The following is an 18,568-nucleotide window of genomic DNA, read 5'->3' as shown; positions in this document are numbered from 1 at the left end:
GCACTAAAAAGTGTAATGAAATCTCGGTGTGGGTGGGAGTTTGATATTGTGCCACACTGGTTGGTCAAGTAGTGATTATCAGGTAGTAACTTGACCTGTTACGGTGGGATTTCTAGAGACAGTGATAAATGTGTGAAATTCATCATGTATCATTACAGTCCAGTACATCTTAGACGTAATTGTTTTCTAATGTATTGGGCATATTGACATATTACATCTGAGGCACACTTTACCTAATGTGTATAGTATTATATCCCCTGGAACAACTAAGATTGAAAAGAGTATATAGATAATTTCCTATTTAATATATATCTTCCCAGGTTTTAGTATTAATTTGCAATAACTGTGGAACTATCTTGTCTCCAATCCCCACAAAAATTTTACTTCACATTATTAGAAGAGTTCTAGTTTCAAAGATATAGATCATAAAACTATAAATTCCTAAAGGGAATTGAACTAGGTGGTTGAGTTACCTTGACTTTATCTCATTCAATTTCTCAAAATTCTGAAGCAGCTTCAGTGAATCAATACCTCTACAGTAGATACCAAAAATGGTAATAAGTTTTTATAGGGCAACCTTGTACTGAGATATTTTGAGTCTAGAACACAACCTTGAAGACAATCCTGTCCAGGATGATAGCAGAAGATAACTCTGGTAGGGGAACACAGGAAGGAAATTCTTAATTACCATAAAAAGGGCAGATGCCCAGTCCACACAATTCTGAACTGACTACATGAATATGTTTAATGTTCATAGGACCTTGGATGCTTTATATAATTAGTGACTACTGGATTATAAACTCCCATGAAGCTAAGGGTTCTTTGGAGATCAGAATTTTCAGTTTTTAGTGCTAGTGCTAATAATCTTCATTTTAACCTACCTAATGCTGTTTCACTCAAGTGTCTTTTCTTTCTTCCCTGTAACAGCTGTGCAGAAGATTCTGACCTTATTTGAGGCTTGCATGTAGGAGAATATCCGTTTCTCCACTGATTCAGAGAAGTCTTATGTACTAAAACAAATGGAAAGGGAATGTGACAATTTTAGTTCCTTAGCACAAACAGATAATGACCATGTTAATATCTTTCTACTTATGTCATTGCAGAATATTAACATACCATTCAAAATTAACACAATAAATACTTATGTGCCAAGATGGAATACTCCTAAACTGAAAACACCTAGAATAAGATTCCTTAAAAACATCTTCAGGAATTGCCCAGTTTCCTATAGTTGCTCCATTATTTGAAGGGGATAAAAAAGGAAGTTTTCAACTTACAGAATTCTGTAATTCTTCTAAATTACAAAATTTTATAGAGAAGATTGGCTCAGTCTATAAATCTTAGTTGAATATGGTCTGAATCCTTAAGTTAGTTCCTGCTTACCCTTCAATCTGGAAATAATTCAGGACCAAGTTAGATTCTGCAGAATCACAACAGACCTCTCGAGAGCAAGAACCAGATTTCATCAACCTCTGACTGCCTACCACCATTCTTTCACTTTTTTAAAAGCAATGAATTTTTTAAAACTTTGTCATTTAATCTCTCTATGCCTCAGTTGTTTTATCTGTAAAATAGGGGGAACAGGCATTAGACATAAGTATTCATAACTATTCATAAGTGTTAGTTTCATCATGATTATTGTCTGAACCCCATATTTCTGGTACTGGATTAATCAAATGGCTTATTCTTTGAAGAGTTTAGAAATGGAAAGGGATGGAAAAAACATAGGCTGAAGTGCCAAATTCTCACCACCAGTGAAAAACATGGCCTACCAACAGTAACTGGGACGTCATTTCAGGATAGCAAAGCACTCGAAAAATTAGACAATTATTATTTTTTCACATAGACACATGCACAGATCTGTATAAATACATCCATACTAGGAAGCAATAAATAAATAGAGAAATAAAAATAAAGCAGAATTTATGAGGAATCTGAGACTAATATGTGGAATTTGACTAAAGAGCAAACTCAGTGCAAAAAGCAAATGGGAAAGTATTACCCCCAAAATGTGATCAACATGAAAAGTGCTCTAGACCTGGAGGAAAGGGAAACGAAGCAGGACAATTATTTGGAGCATCTGATAGGATGCCAACACATGGAAATACCTCAGCTGGGCTCACTGGTGAGAGATTATCTGTTTTAAGAAAAAAATCTGGGAGCCTTGAGCAGAAAAATGATGGGTGAAGAGATAAGGCGATGCCCAGGTGCCCATTTGAAATATGTCCTGCCTGTCCCTAACTGCCTCTGAAAAATGGTATAGAGTGCAAATTTCTACCCTTTTCATGAAAAGCATCCCAGTGACAGAACAGTCTTAACAGTGAATATCAACTTTAAAGATGAGAACACACGAGTCTAACAAAAGTCTGAATACCAACCAACACCATAAAACAGATACAACAAATGGAAGAACCATTTCAAGAATTAGTTAAGGGTCAAAATGATACAGATTAACAAGCCTTTAAAACACTAATATTGCCAACAGAAACAGGCAAAAGGTCTCTAGAAAGACCTTAGAAATTGAAAATTTGAATTTAAAAAATCACAACTGGGGCTTAGTAATAGAATGGACACAGCTGGAAATCAAAATCAGTGAGTTGGAAGAGGAATTGCAGAACTCAAAGGAATCGAGAATGATGGAAAATATGAAAAAGGAAAAACCAAAATGAGATAACAGGAGATAAGAGAATGTATGGGAGGCTATATTTGAAGGAATGATAGCCAAAATGTTTTCAGCAATGATACCCTAAGATTTCAACAACTCGAGTGTCACAGACGGGGCGAGGGGGATCAATCTAAATCATACAGCACATCACAATGAAGATACCCTAAAAATGATCAGAGAAGGGATGGATAAAAACATTACTGCAAAGGAATGAGATGGACATAAAGCAAAACTAGATAAGTAAAACAGTGACTTTAAAGAACTAAGGGAAAATGTTAGAACTCCTAGATGGCCTCCAAGATTTCTCCCCCACTTCCCCACCAACACCCACCCCCACCCCCCGCCAAAAAAAAAAGACTGCAGTGAAATAAATAGAAAACAAGATGGCAGGCATAATTCTAAACTCATTTCTAAGAAGAACTAGAATTGTAAGTTAGGTTTTAAAATGTATACATGCCTGGCACATGTAAGTGTTCCAATAATGCCCACTTGTTTTAATAGAACTATTTCTGGAGTATTTTAAAGCAAATTCCAAACACTTCATCTTGCTCCTAAAAGCAATTCACCACCTTTCTAAACCACGTCAAACATTTTGAAGAAAACTACACTAAGCTGATGCTTTTTATTGAATATTACTCAAAAGTTTTCTTTACACTTACCACTTTTTTTCTTCTTGGTGTCTTGTTAGGTTTCAATGGGACTATTGAAATATATGACAATTCAGCATCTAATTATACACATTATTGGTCCTATTTATAATAACCCTCCCAACCTTTGGGTTCTTGCTCTCAAATCCTCTCCTAGATTTCATCCTAACATACACCTTGACCCAGTATCTCTTCTACCCCCTGTCTTCCTTTCCATCCTTTTCATTTATTCATTCAATAACTTTATAGAAATCCAATTACACGGCAGGCGCTGTTATACCTTGGGAACACGATGGTGGGTAAAAACTGGCATGGTCCCTGCCCCAATATAGTTTATGGACATTATTCAAAAATTGCAGCTAATGTATAATAGAAAAGTACTATTGAAAGAAGTTAATGAGAGTATATAATAGTATGAGAGCTCTAGGAAATGCTTCCCCAGATAAAGTGATGTATTTCAAATACGAACAGAGTATCTGATGGCAAGGGGAAGAAAGAGAATGGTATGTACAAAGGTGAAAGGCCCCAGGGAAAGGACAAATTTGGCAAGTCAACAGCAGTTAGGTAGCATAGAGTATGGAAACATGGTCAAAACGGACCATAAATAGGAGCCAGCCTATGTAGACAGGGCTTTAGGGATTCTCTATTAAGAATATTCTCTCTCTGAAATATAAGAAGGAAATGGGGGTGAGGGGCAGGTGTGACATCATTAGACTTGCATGTTGAAAAGACCACTTGGTACAGAGATTGGAGGGAAATAAAAATTGATAAGGCTATTTCAGTAGTATAGATAGGGATCATTAAGTTGGACTGTGAGTGGCAGAAATGAAGATAACAGTACGCGAGATCTGAAATAAATTTATAAGACTCCACTGAACATAGGTGAAGAAGGTTGAGCCCTAGGTTTCTGTCTTGCCTGTTCTTCTCTCATCTGTCCACTTGGAAAGTAATAATTTCAGAATACAGAAAACTTGCAATAGTACAAATAAGTCCCATATATCCTTTACTTAGATTCCCCAAATGTTAACATTTTATCATATTTGCTTTATCTTTTGGAACTGCAATAAAATTAAGTTGTTGACATGATACCCTAAAAATGTCAACATGTATTTTTTTTAAAAAATGGTATTCTTTTACATAGCCAGCCACACAATGATCAAAATCAAGAAATACTAGTAGCTATGTAGATCTTACTCGAAATTCACCAATTATTCCTATAATGTTCTTTTATAGAAAATTCTGATCACTGTTCATTCAGTTGTCAAGTCTTTCTAAAGTTTTCTTGCATTTGAAACAGTTTCATTGTCTTATCTTTTATGACTGAATATTTTGATGAGTACCGGCCCTTAAATTGGCTTTGTTTGGTATTTTCTCACGATTGGTAACTAACCATCTATTCACTCTTTAATCCACAGCTTGTCTTTTCTCTACTTCCTTGTCATCTGACATCAGCAGGGCTGTCGAAGCTGTCAACTTTAATGGGCAGTCCAAAATAAATCCAAGGTCTGGCAAAGCACATATATGTCCAGCTACTCACCTTCACACAATTCGCCCAAATAATAGGCCATTTTATATGTGCTTGAATGCATCACGCTGTTTCATGGCACTATGACAAGTCACGTGTGTGTTTCCATTTTAAAATTTTGTTACTTAATATGGGCCAAAAGCATTTGAATTACCTGGGACCTTATTAGAAGTGCAGAATTTCAGACCCCTATTCCAGAGTTACTGAACTAGAATCTACATTCTAATGATATCCCAAGTAATTCACACATTAAAGTGTAAGAAATAATGATTTGAACACTTTTCCTTCTTCCTCTAAATTCCAATTAAGTATTTAAAGCTATACTTGTCGGGAGTTCTTGTTGCCCTTTTCCCATCACTCTTAACCTTTCCTTCCTCTGCCTTTGCCTAGGCACATTTATACACTCCCTCTTCTTTTTAGAATACTTTTATCATATTTGTGTCCATCACATCCTCTAATAATTATTTGTGTCTGCTTCCCGTATTAAAATTACTTTGATTTCCTGTGATTCACCTTTGATTCTTCAGCACTTAATAGTCTACTTGGCACAGAATAGGTACTCAATAAATGTTGAATTCGTTTTAATTATATAGAAATCAGTAACAGTAAAATAAAAATTAATGACTAGCTATTTAAAACATCTGATAAAACCTAATTAATGCTTAATTATTTGGAGAGGAGAGACTGAAATACAAAGCATACTTCATTACCTAATACTAAAGCATTCAACTCAAATGTCACCTATTAGCTCTTAACATCTTATTAGCTGTTACTAATATTACATTATTGATGCATTACTATTTTGTGCCTAAAATATTCACACTGCTCTACTTTTAAGTCAGATAAAGGAGCAACATTAGAACAAATAAAATCACCTCACTTATCTAATAGCATAAAATTTCATTTTCACGTATTTCCTTTCAGTCATATACATATTCGTATTTCAAATGTAATAATTTTTATTTGAATACATGACAATTTTTAAATCTGATAACACATTTGTAATTGTTATTTTTTCAGATGGTTGCCTAACATTCCTCTGATTAGAGACAATATAATTTAACTGTTTTCTAGCTGTTAGAGCTAGCTGTCATCATGGTATTATTTCTATTATGGACATTCTTAAAATTATCACCTTCATACATACTTTTTTTATATTTTTAAGAAGTTTAGTCTCAGGATAAATTCGAAGGAGTAGAATTATATTATGAAAAAGTACAAGAAGATAACCTATATTTTCCTATATTTCTTTAGTCTTTTTCCCTAAGGATAAGCAATTGCTTCTTGTCCTTAGTGCTTTCATTTTTCTTAACTTTTTACTGTAGAAAAATTTCAACAAACAGAGAGTAGGATAATGAACTCCTAAGTACCTATCATTCAGCATCAACAATTACATACTGGTAACCAATTTTGTTTCAACTCTCTCCCACATTTTTTTTTTTTTTTGCTAGAGTATTTTAAAGCAAATCCCATACATAATATGTTATCTACATCTGTCAGCTTGAAGCTCTAACAAACTGATAAAGTATGTGTGCATTTATGTAACCACATGCATTATTACATCTAACAAAATTAACACTTCATTAATATCCAACATCAGCCCATGATCAAATTTCTGTCTCAAAAACTATGCGTGTGTGCACGTGTGTGTGTGTGTATGTGTATGTGTGTGTGTGTGTGTGTGTGTGTACACACACACACACACACACACACACACAGCTGAGTTCAAATCAGGATCCCCAAGAGGCACAGGCATTGCATTTTAATGATAAAAGAGTAAACATTTTTACATGGTTATAACTGTACCACACATAGAAGTAAAACATTTTTGTCCTTATATCACTTAACATTATTTGAAAAATGTTTTCATTCTTATATGAACTTACAATATTTTTAAAAGCTATATATTCCACTGTGTTCGTTAACCATATCCCTACTGTGCCCTTCAGGTTGTTTGCATTTTTTTATTATAACAAATATGTTAAATATATTTTTAATAAAGGTGGTATCATAGTTAGAATTGGACTAGGTTCTTAGAAATGTATCAGAGTACAGAGTTAACAGTTTAGTAATTTATTGAGAGCAAGTATACAAGGTTTTTATCAATAATATTATTAAACAAAATACATACTTTAAAGGCCTTGTAATGAATTTCATAATACTTACCAAAAGGCTGGTATCAATTCTTACTGCTACTGCAAATATATGAGGGCCCTATTTTAATTACAGTCTTGCCAGAATTGATATTTATAATGTTTAAATTTATTAATATAATCAGAAATAGTAAACATTTAGCACAGTGTTCAGCACAAAAGCACTTGGTAAATGTTAGCTATTTTTTTCATTATTATTGAATACACCTAGTTTTTCTAATTTATAAGATATAATTTTTATCATTCAACTTTTTAATCCATCTGGAACGTATTTTAATCTTCATCCATTTTAAATTTGTTTTAATGTGCTATGTAAGGTAGATCTCTTTTTATCTTTTCCCAAGTCATTATTTAATGCCACTAATTACAAAAGGAACAGTTGTTTAAAGCATGTACTCTGAGCCATACTGCTTGAATTTGAATCCTGGCTTTATCACTACTCAACTGTGATTTGGGTAATGTTAGTCAAGGAGAAAAATAATAATACCTACCTTATAGGGTTGTACAGATTAAAACAACTAACAAACATAAAGCCTTTCAACCACTACTGGCATAGAAAGAATACTTTCTAAGAATAGTTTATTTTTATTATTTATTGACTAGATCATTCTTTCCACACTGATAGGAAATGATGCCTTTATCATGTAACGAACCGTGTGGCTTTTTCTTCAGTGTCCTTGGTCTGGCTTCATTAGCACCACAGTATTTTACTGATTATAGCTTTATGATACATTTTGATATCTGATACCTCCTTATTGATCTTTTAAATTTTTTATTGGGTATTCAATATTTTCTGATGTAAATTTCAGAATAATCTTTGTTCCAAAATAAGAATACTTGTATGATTCTGATTAGAATTATATTATAAATTAATTTGCAGAAAAATGACATCTTAAGTTACAATACTGTCTTCTGACAGGAATCGGGTATTTCTCTCCATGTAGGCACATACTCTTATGTTCCTTAGTAAACTTTTGAAGTTTTCTTCATGTAGGCCCTTGTTAAGTTTAATCTTATACATGTTAAATTTTCATTGTCAGTGTGCCTAGAATAATTTATTCCTTGTTCTAACTGGTTATTACTGGTATTTAGAAATGCTACTGATTTTTAGTATTTTAAAATCTACTTTTCAGAACACTAATTCTAACAGGTATTTCAGTTGATTCTTGAGTTTTTGAGGTAGATGATTATTTCACCTGGAATAATTTCTCTGAGAAGTAAAACATTTTGTATGGGGTTTTTGATTAGCTCTGGAGATAGTCAAAATACTTCTCATTGCTTCCAAGCATAGACAGTGTCCCCATCTCCATTTAAAGTACTCGTAAACATTTCATAAGTTTTCAAGTTTTATAATTTTAGTTTTACAATTTTAGTGTTATATTTAAAATTCTTGGAACCAGCTGGAATTGATACGAATGAAACAACTGTGCAAACAAACTGTCCCCCACAAGACTAATACTAGCTCCTGAATAGTTCTCCATTTTCTCATTGATTGACAGTTTTTCCCTTATATAATAAAGTATAAGCTATGTAGTTTGCTTCATAGATCTACTTTCCTAAGTGTATGCAAAATAGAATTTATGCTAACTTCTACAGATTTTTGTCATGTTTCCTTTTGTGCTTGGGACAGATTCTCTCAGTACTTTTTCCAGCAATTCCTTTTATATTTTCTTATATTTCCCAATGGGCTTTACAATGATTTTAAGTAAACAAAATTCTATTAGAACCTCAATTTATATTGCATTAAACATATAAACCAACAAGAATAATTGCTATCCTTATTAATTTTGCCATACAGGAATGCTGTCTTTTCACATTTATTTAAATTTCCTTTTATATTTATAGACCATATTTAAGAATTTTCATTCAATAAGTACCACACATTGTTAGCATTACTCTCGTGTATCTTTTATTCGTATGTGTAATTTGTGAAAAGTGAATATTAAAAATTAAAGATTTACATTTATTCCTTTGTTAAATTTTATTTCCTTAGAAAACAAAAGTATACGTATCTGAAAGATATAAAAGATATATAAAATACAAGATTTGTGAATAACATACCAGATGATGGAGAAATGATACAGTCTCCTACAAATTTATTTTCAGCAAGATCTCCTTTTATTTCAGTCTTTTTTAACAGTGTTTCAAAGTGAAAATGGAGAGGCACATCTGGAAAAATAAAATTAAAAAAGGATTTTCAGTGAACATTTTTTACAGACTCTAATATTAAGACTGCTTTCTTTCTATAAAGAGCACATAAGCTTAGACAAATGAGAAAAAGCTTGAAAAGTCACAACTTTCTGACATGGAAGAATATTTTTTCAAAGCATACGGGTAGCAATATTTTGGAATTACTGATTTTATGTACTAAATAATCAAACAAAAATGCTAATGAACAACTTCATAAACTAAAATAGTTCATAAGATGAACAAAATTATAAATATAAATAAGTACTATCACAGATGAAACAAATGTACCCAAAGGGTCTTTAATAAAACATACAGACAGACCTGTCTGACTCTTTTTAAGTCCATTCCATCCCACCTCACAACCTTTGCATCTGAAATAATGAGGTTTCCAAAAGATATAATTACATGGTTTTAATTACTTGAGGGAAAACCACTATAATTCATATGTACCCTTTTAAGAAAATAGCAACTTTCTCATTCCCTTAGTTTAATAGTATTACGAATCCTAAGATGAATCTTTTATAAAGATTCAAACCTACTGCCAAACTAGCTCTCTTCTTTTAAATACAGACTTAGAGAGATATTCAATTCACTGTTTATAGTCTATAATCTTACAATAAAAAGAGAAGCTAAGCAATAAAATGGGCTTCACACATTTATTAAAGGGATTTTCTTCAATCAATAATGTAAAACCAAAATCATCTTAAAAAGCATTTCTTAAGGGACACTTAAACATTTTCATAAGAAACAAAAATTTATAAAGCAGTTGAAATATTGAAAGTGATGCTATTGAAAGAAGGTATTTATTTTTAAGAAAATTAATTATGAATGTATAAATCGGGAAAGATCCAGGAAGAGTCTGGATTTTAAAGAAGTATCTCTCTTTCAAATGATGTATTTTAATGGTCGATCCATAAGTGTGGATAAATACACAAACACACACACACACACACACACACAAAATAGGTTCATGAGTATCATAGTGTCTGCACCAAGGGACAGAGGTAGGATGGGTCAATTCTAGCGCTATTCTGTGATCATATGAAAACTATAGGACAAAATGAAAATAAAAATAAAAACTAAAGCTGCTTAAACATTTCAGGATTCTGATATTTCCAATTACCAAAACATAAGTTTGTTTCTTCAAAGAAATATCACTTACTTTTATAGAGACTAACACCTATTCTACTAGTGTTCTTCATGAGCTGTGGGAAAACATGATGTAACTAGGAAAGGTCTTTGTTCCACCCATATATCTCTTTTAGTGCCTACACTGTGTGACCTGTGTAATGTATCAAAATATTTCATGACGCTTTATTACACTTACAAGTTTAGATTTCAGTTGTTTTAAACTTGAATGCAAGTGCCTTGAAGGATTTGTTTGTATTTATACTCCTAACATCTAGTTAGTACCTAGCAAACAGGAGGCATTCAATTTTTATTAAATGAACACAAGAAGAAAAGAATAGCCTTAATTAGTAGGTGAGGAAGCTAATCTTATTAGAGTAGGCTAATCTTATTAAGAGGATTAAGATGAAGGATATTTATAACAACTGTCAGGGTTATGTCATCAGAGAAACAAATTTACTAATAAGAAACAAGAGTAAACGTTAGGTTAGTTCCAGAGCATGACTACCTTAGATCAAATCCTGCCGCATCACTTATTAGCTGCGTAATCTTAAATGAGAAATTTAACATCTCTAAGCCTGTTTTCTCATATGTAAGATAAAGAGAACAATAGTATCTATTATCATAGGCTTGTTGCAAGAATTAAACAAGAAACTGTAATGTGCTTATAGGGCCCAGTGTATGCTAAGACCAAATGTTAGCTGCATTATTATTGTTATATTTTTGTTTCTTTCTATTATTTAGGTTTCCTCAAAGATCTACTTAAAGCACTCTAACTCTGGTAAAAATTAAACTAAGATTCAGGGCAGGAATAGGTACAAACACTTTACAAAGAGGAGCTTTTCAAAGAGGAACAGTGCCTGGATGCTTAGAAATAAAACCTGAGAAGGAAACAAAAGCCTATTTGAGATATCTTCCCAGAGAGAGACAAACGTGAGATAACCAGTGTGCAGAATGTTTCCTTTTTTACCCTCAATATTTACTTTAGTCCCTATATAAGACTGGAAGTGTTCCAACAGAAACCAAGAACTGGAAACTGAAGGCCACCTAGGGAAATGGGGATGTATGTATCTCATTTACTTAGTTGTAGATGATAGATATTCTTAGGGTTCAAGAACCGACTATCCCCAAATATAGACAATTTTCTTCTCTCCCAAGAAATTCAATGTTGGTTATAAATGGAGGAATAAAATATGACAGGGAAAAAAATAACACATTAAAAAAAAAAAAAGACACTGACTTACTGAGAGACGATTCAACAGCATAGCCATGTTATCAATAAAATGCTAAAAATTTAACACAAAAAAACGATTTCTCAAAGTAAACCAAAATTTCTAAGGAATTAAAGACATTAACTCAGCATACAACTTAATTCTTCTATAAAAACTGTTTAGTTGTAATATCCAGTGAGAAAATAATTGACAAAATAAAATTGTATTAGTTTCCTTGTATTTATAGGATTAGATTTCACCATAGAAAATATTCAGTTAAATGTTTTATAAGGAGGCTTACCTGATGGCAATGATAGAACAGAATGGAAAGAAGAATCTAACTCTGATACATGTTCTCTTAATATCTGAGACTTTGAATTGTGTTCACAGCTACTCCACGTTGAATTTGATTGCAGGTATGGCTTTTGTGTAGTATTTAAAAACACTGTTTCCTTTGAAGGCAAAGTCTGCAAGGAAAAAAAAATTTAAAAACTTCATTTTTGCCTGAAAAGTGAATTAGAGAATATAATAGTTATAGTACAGTATCTGAATAACACAGAAAGAAATCCTGACTTAATAAGTCACCTTGGAGAAAGACTTTAAATTAATATAAAGTTGTTGAAGGCCTTGAATGTGATGAGACTTGACAGGGAGTCTCTGTTCAGTTTTTCAAAATGAAGATCAATGTCTATGAAAATGGGTCTTTATCCTACCTTATAAAGTCATAATAAAAACAAATGAGTTTGAGAAACTTTAGGTCAAAATAAAATGGTTACACTCCAGAATAGTGAGATCTGTAAGCAATGGTGAGCAGGTGCTATATTAAGAGTTGTGTATACTCTTTCTCCTTGCAACCTGTTACAACCAATGAATAAAACTAGTCTCTGCCATAAATTCTAAAGCCAGACAATATCTACATTGGAACAATAGTAAAGTACTAGTATTTTATGAGTTTACATTAAATTTAAGATATGTTATTTAAAAAGGTATGTATGAAACATGCAACATGTTTCATAAGTTTGAGTTTTTAAAGATTTGAATACAGGAATCTTAAGAAAACCATGTTGCTAAATTAAAAAGTTATGTTGCTATAGTAAGACATACATAACGTGTTTAAATGCTGGATTTTAAAATTATGTTTCCGGTTATGAAATTATTATACTTTGAATGGGGAAAAAATTTATAGAGAAAATATTTTTTAAATTGATAGAATTCACTTGTACGCTTTCCCTCACTCTTACGTCTACCTCCTACAATAACACTAGGATTCATTTTGATATTTAAAATGCTTATTAGAACTGAGATCTTAAGATGCTATTTTTAAACATTTTTATTTTATAAATTACATTAGGTTTTTCATCCTTGAGTTTGAGTTTCCTGGCTATCTTAGGCATTTTCTCTCCATGTTTCTACGGCACCTTGGGCATATCTATCTCTGCCATAGCATCGACTAGATTTCATTTGGACTGTTAGCTCCCTGAGTGTTGGCACTATGTTCAATCTTGTATAACCAGAACTTGACACCATCCCTGACATATGGTTGAAACTTGAATGCTGACCAACTGAATTTTATCTTATTTGTTTAAAAAAAATTTTAAGTGAATAAAACTTTAAATACATGTGTGCCTGAGACTATTTCATTGGGCAAAAAGTCCCTGTTAATATATGCTAAAATTTATCATGTAATGACTTCCATTTATATTCCATTGGCCAAGACTTAAGTTACATAGTCATGCCTAGCTGCAAGAAAGGCTAGGAAATGCAGTTATTATTCTGAGTGGTTAAGTAAATTGATGAGTTTTTATAAACAGATATAACATGTATATACATGATTATAAGAATGTCAGTCATTTCCGAGATTTATTTTAATGATGTGTTATATATGTGTGTGTGTGTGTGTGTATGTATGTGTGTGTGTGTATATATATGGCAACAGCTGCTGTTTTTTTACATTTAAAAGATGTTTTTGACTCACTATAGAATTCTTTGTTCTTTTATGATGTAGTTCATAAAGGTATATGGAACATTTATTTTAAATTACGAAGAAAAAAATGTGCTAAATTCCCTTATTCCACATATGGCTAGAGCATTATGAATAAAAGTTGATAAAATCTGAATATTTACCATATAATAACTTTTCTTGTGCAATTATTCCAAATCCAGGAAACCCATTAGCCAATTTGAAACTATCCTAAATAATTATGGAGACAAGTGAGGGGCATCTAGGAAAAGGCCTTTTTTTCCCCCTGCAGAGAAAGTGAAGCCCAGGCGGCTGAAAAGGAATGGATGGAGAAATAAGAGAAAAAAACAGGAGATTCTTGCCAAAAAAAAAAAAATTCAAATGTCTTAGAAAGTGTGATCAACAATACCATATGCTGCATAAAAAATTCAAGTAAAAAAAAACGCCAGAAAAGTATCCACTAAATTTTTTAGCTTTAATAATGAAACATTCATATATACAAACGAACATGTAATTTATAGGAAAGTCATAAAATAATTTTTAAAAAACATCTATACTCACCGTCTTACTTTAACGGAACAATACCAATAATACCTTTGATGCCTTTTCCTCCTACCTCACCTGCAGGAGCCTGTGGAAGATATTGCTACTTTCCTCCTGATATCTGTGTTTTCCTCCTCCCTGTTCAAAACTCCTGATTTTCAGCTGAGCACACGTGTTAAGCTTCCTTGCATCTATAAATCACTAAATTCTAGCCAGAGAACCACGAAGAGAAGTCATGTGCGCAACGTCCCTGAAGTGACCTTAAGAAGGTAACTTATTTCTTCATTTTCTACCTTGCTGCTTGTAACACAGCTGTGGTAGTGAGCCACCATAACCATATGGATGAAAGTAATGCTCAAAAGATCAAACAAATCGAGAGGAGCCTGGCTCCTAAATAACCATACAGAGTAGCTGTCATGCCTAGAATATTTCTATCTGTTACAAGACAAAGATATCAACTTATACCTTGTTTATTTAAGTATATTATATATAAACTTATATTTTGTTTCTGTCAAATGCAGCTAAATCTGAATCTTAACTACATATACTTTGCCTCCTTAATCATATCTTTCTCTCACATTTCCAGGAGTAACTACTATCCTGAACTTTAATTTCATCATTTCCTTGATTTCTTTATATTTTTTCCAAATAATTATATGTAATCCTATACAATTTACTAATTAAATCTGTATGCTTTAAAAATGCATATAGACAGAAGAATGTTAAGAATATTTTCTTGCTTTATTACTCAACATTATGTGAATTCAATTCATCATTCTCCTGTTTATAACAACCTATAATTGGCCATTCACTTTTTACTCTATGGGGAAACACACGTTTTGATTATTTTTCTATTGGAATGTCTTTTTCTTATTGACTTTGTAAATTCTCTTTATATAACTAGAAAGTAACAAATCCTTTGTATGTTCTATATATCGCTTCCTCTCGGAGCTACTTTTCACTTTCTTTGTGGTGTCTTTTGATCAACAGATGCTTTTAAACGTTTCCGTTTTAATAACGCCAGGAACATTCAATGGGGAAAAAAATAGTCTCATCAACAAATAGTGCTGAGACAACTGGATATTCACAATTAAGAAGCAAAAGAATGAAGTTAGGCTCCTAACTAACACCACATACAAAAATTAACTCAAAATGGATCAATAACCTAAATACAAGAGCTTAAAGCCATAAGTATCTTAGGAGAAAACATAGGGGTAAATCCTCATACCTTGGATTATGCAATGGAGTCTTAAGTATGACACCGAAAGCACAAAAAACCAAACAAACAATTGGACTTCGTCAAAATTAAAAACTTAGGTGCAATAAAAAGAGAACCTACAGAATGGGAGAAAATACTTACAAAACATACATCTGATAAGAGGCCAGTATCCAGAATATATAAAGACAAACAATTCAATTAAAAAATAAGCAAAGGATTTGAACAGACATTTCTTCGAAGAAGATATACACATAGCCAACAGGCACACGAAAATATGCTCAGCATCATCAGTCATTGAGGAAATGCAAACCAAAACCACAGTGAGGTACCACATCATACCTACTAGGATGTCAATAATAATAATAATAATAACAACAACAACAACACATGTTGTTGAAAAATAACAAGTATTGTAGAAATTTTGGGAACCTCATACATTGCTGGTAGGAATGTAAAATAGTTCAGCTGCTATGGAAAACAGTTTACTGGTTCCTCAAAAACTTAAATAGAGAATTACCATATGACCCTGTAATTCTACTACTAGGCATAATTTGCCCCATGTCAACAGATATAGCATATTATATAAACTCTTCTATACCTTTTCTCCCTAGTAAACAGTATATCTTAGGGACCTTTCACATCCGTTTGTATAAAGCTTCTTCATTCTTTTTTATAGTACTCCAGTGTATAGATATACTCTAATGTATTTAGCTGGTATTCTGTTGATGAACATTTGGGTTATTTATAGTTTTTGTTTTTACAAGCAATGAGCAATGAATGATCTCATATCACATTAATTCACACTTTAAAAAATAATTAATTGAGATGACATTCACATTACATAAAATTAACCATTTTAAAGTGAAAATTCGATGACATTTAGTACATTTACAATTTTGTGCATCCACCACTTTTATCTAGTTCCAAAAAATTTTTATCACTCTAAACTAAAACTCCTTGCCCATTAAGCAATTTCTCCCCATTACCCTATCCATATCCAGAGCTCCTGACAACCACTAATCTCTAAGGATTTATCTATTCTGAATATTTCATATAAATGGAATCATACACCATGTGACTTTCTGAGTCTGACTTTTTCACTTAGCATGTTTTTGAAGTTCATCCAAATTGTAGCACGTATCAGTACTTCATTATTTAATGGATGAGTAACAGTACAATTTGTGTATATACCACAATTGTTCATCAATTCTTTCACTGATGGACATTTGTGCTGTTGCCACATTTTGGCTACTGTGGATAGTGCTGTTATGATCATGTGTATATATGTACTTGAAAATGTTTTTTAATTTTGGTGGGATATACAGGCAGACCTCAGAAATATTGCAGGTTTGGTTCCACGCTACCATGATAAAGCAAATACCAGAAAAAAGTTAGTCACAAATTTTCTGGTTTCCCAGTGCATATAAAAATTATGTATACACTATACTATATAGTCTATTAAGTTTGCAATAACATTGTCTTTTTATAAAAACAGTATACATACATTAATTAAAAAATACTTTATTACTAAAAATGCAAGTTATAATATTTTTGCTGATGAAGGGTCTTACCTTCAATTTGTAAAAATGCAATATCTGTGAAGCACAATGAGGCACACAATAAAATGAGGAATGCCTATACATGGAACTCGTCCATGTCGGGGCAAGTTTCTGTACACATTGTGATACTGAATTTCATTGTATGAATATATTATAATTTATGTATCAATTCTATTATTGATGGACCACTGGATTGTTTACAATTTGTGGCTATTACAAATAGTGCTACTCTGAATAGGATTATACATGTTCTGCTAATGTACAAAATCTTATGCGGTTCTAGGATATCTTTCCAGGAGTGTAATCTTAAATTACAAGTATGTTTATCTTCAACTTTCCGAGAAAGAAGCAAACTCTTAGCCAAAGTGCTTGTACCAATTACTCTCGACCAGCACTGTGTCCCCATTGTTCTAAATCCATACCAATACTTGATATTATTCTAATTTAAAAATTTTCCAAATATAGTGGGTATAAATTGGTATCTAATTCTTTTAACTGGATTTTTTTTCTTTTTTCTTTTTTTTTTGCAAATTACCAATAAGGTAGTAAGTTCTTTAAAATGGTGCTGGAAAGCTGGTTATTCATATGAGGAAAATGTAATTGGATCTCTGTCCCTGGCTATATAGAATAATCATCCAGTGGTAGATTATAAGATTAAATATAAAAGGAAACATTAAAGGGCATTTCAGAAGATACACAGAATACATCATCTCAAAGTTGGAAAATATCCAAATAAACCATGAAGTTGTAAAATTAACTACATTAAAACAAAGAATTCCTATTGAAAAGACAATAAAACACAAGCAGCCAATTGGAAGATATTTACCACACATATACAACCACAGAGCTATAGCCAGAAAATGAAGAATTACTAAAATAGAAAAATATGAACCAATTAAAAGTATGCAAAAGAACTAGAACATGCCAGTTTCATAAAAGAGAGAGTCTACTCATCCAACAAATAAAAAGAGATTACCCTTTCCTGACTACCCTCTAGTACCACTTGTCTTAAATCAAGTGTCCATGTACACTGAATCTGTCTCTGAGTTCTCTATGATTTCACTGTTTACTTCTAAAGGCCTGAACCCCTGCATCGATACCACACCGCCTTAACTCCTATAGCTTTAAAATAGTATTTGGTACCTGGAAGAACAAGTCTTACCACTGTGTTCTTAGATGTCATCATATTTACTCTTAACCATTTGCATGGCCATATAAATTTTTAAGTGGATTTGTTATGTTCCAAAACAAAAACAAAAACAAAAACAAAAAAAACCCCACCACACAAATACGTAAAACAAACTACTTTTTGAGATTTTGACAAGCATTGTATTGAAGCTATGAGCCCATGTGGAAAGAACTTCTTTGCAAGATTGTAGTATTCCTATTATGAATATATACATATATATTTATATATATATATATTACCCTTTATCTAAATGTTCTTTAATATCTCTCAGTAAAGTTTTATAAGTTTTTCTGTAATGGATTTGTACATCTGTGACTAGATATATGATGAAATACTTGATAAATCTTGATACTACTGTAAATGATATCTTTAAAAATTAATTTTACCTTTTGCTGGAAAATAATTTTATACATGATTATGAATTCAAATAATTCATCTATTTATTCTTTTGAATTTTGTACAAAAACAGTCTACAAATGACCATTTTTATCCATCCATTCTAAATTCTATATATTTTATTGTTTACCCAACTGTACTGGATGATCCTTCCAGGAAAAGGTAAAAAACAAGTGACAAAGT

The 18,568-nt window shown here is 32.1% G+C and overlaps 1 protein-coding gene across 11 annotated transcripts in view; it reads right to left on the bottom strand.

Moving 5' to 3' along the window:
- Nucleotides 1–18,568, bottom strand: part of KANSL1L (KAT8 regulatory NSL complex subunit 1 like) — a 100,883-nt gene that overhangs the window by 8,792 nt on the left and 73,523 nt on the right. For 9 of the 11 annotated variants that reach the window (XM_016158591.2, XM_016158593.2, XM_016158594.2 and 6 more), the window contains 3 exons: nt 11,821–11,986; nt 9,052–9,159; nt 882–1,010 (listed from right to left, as the gene is read on the bottom strand). In XM_016158591.2, coding sequence (XP_016014077.2) covers nt 882–1,010; nt 9,052–9,159; nt 11,821–11,986 — 403 coding nt within the window. The remainder of the gene's footprint in view (nt 1–881; nt 1,011–9,051; nt 9,160–11,820; nt 11,987–18,568) is intronic. The other 2 variants (XM_036236403.1, XM_036236404.1) reach the window with 1 other exon arrangement.

This window comes from Rousettus aegyptiacus, unplaced genomic scaffold (genome assembly GCF_014176215.1).
Source record: "Rousettus aegyptiacus isolate mRouAeg1 unplaced genomic scaffold, mRouAeg1.p scaffold_m13_p_2, whole genome shotgun sequence".
Taxonomy (NCBI): Eukaryota; Metazoa; Chordata; class Mammalia; order Chiroptera; family Pteropodidae; genus Rousettus; species Rousettus aegyptiacus.
Note: the sequence above shows the minus strand (reverse complement) of the source record. Positions and strands in the feature narration are given on the sequence as shown.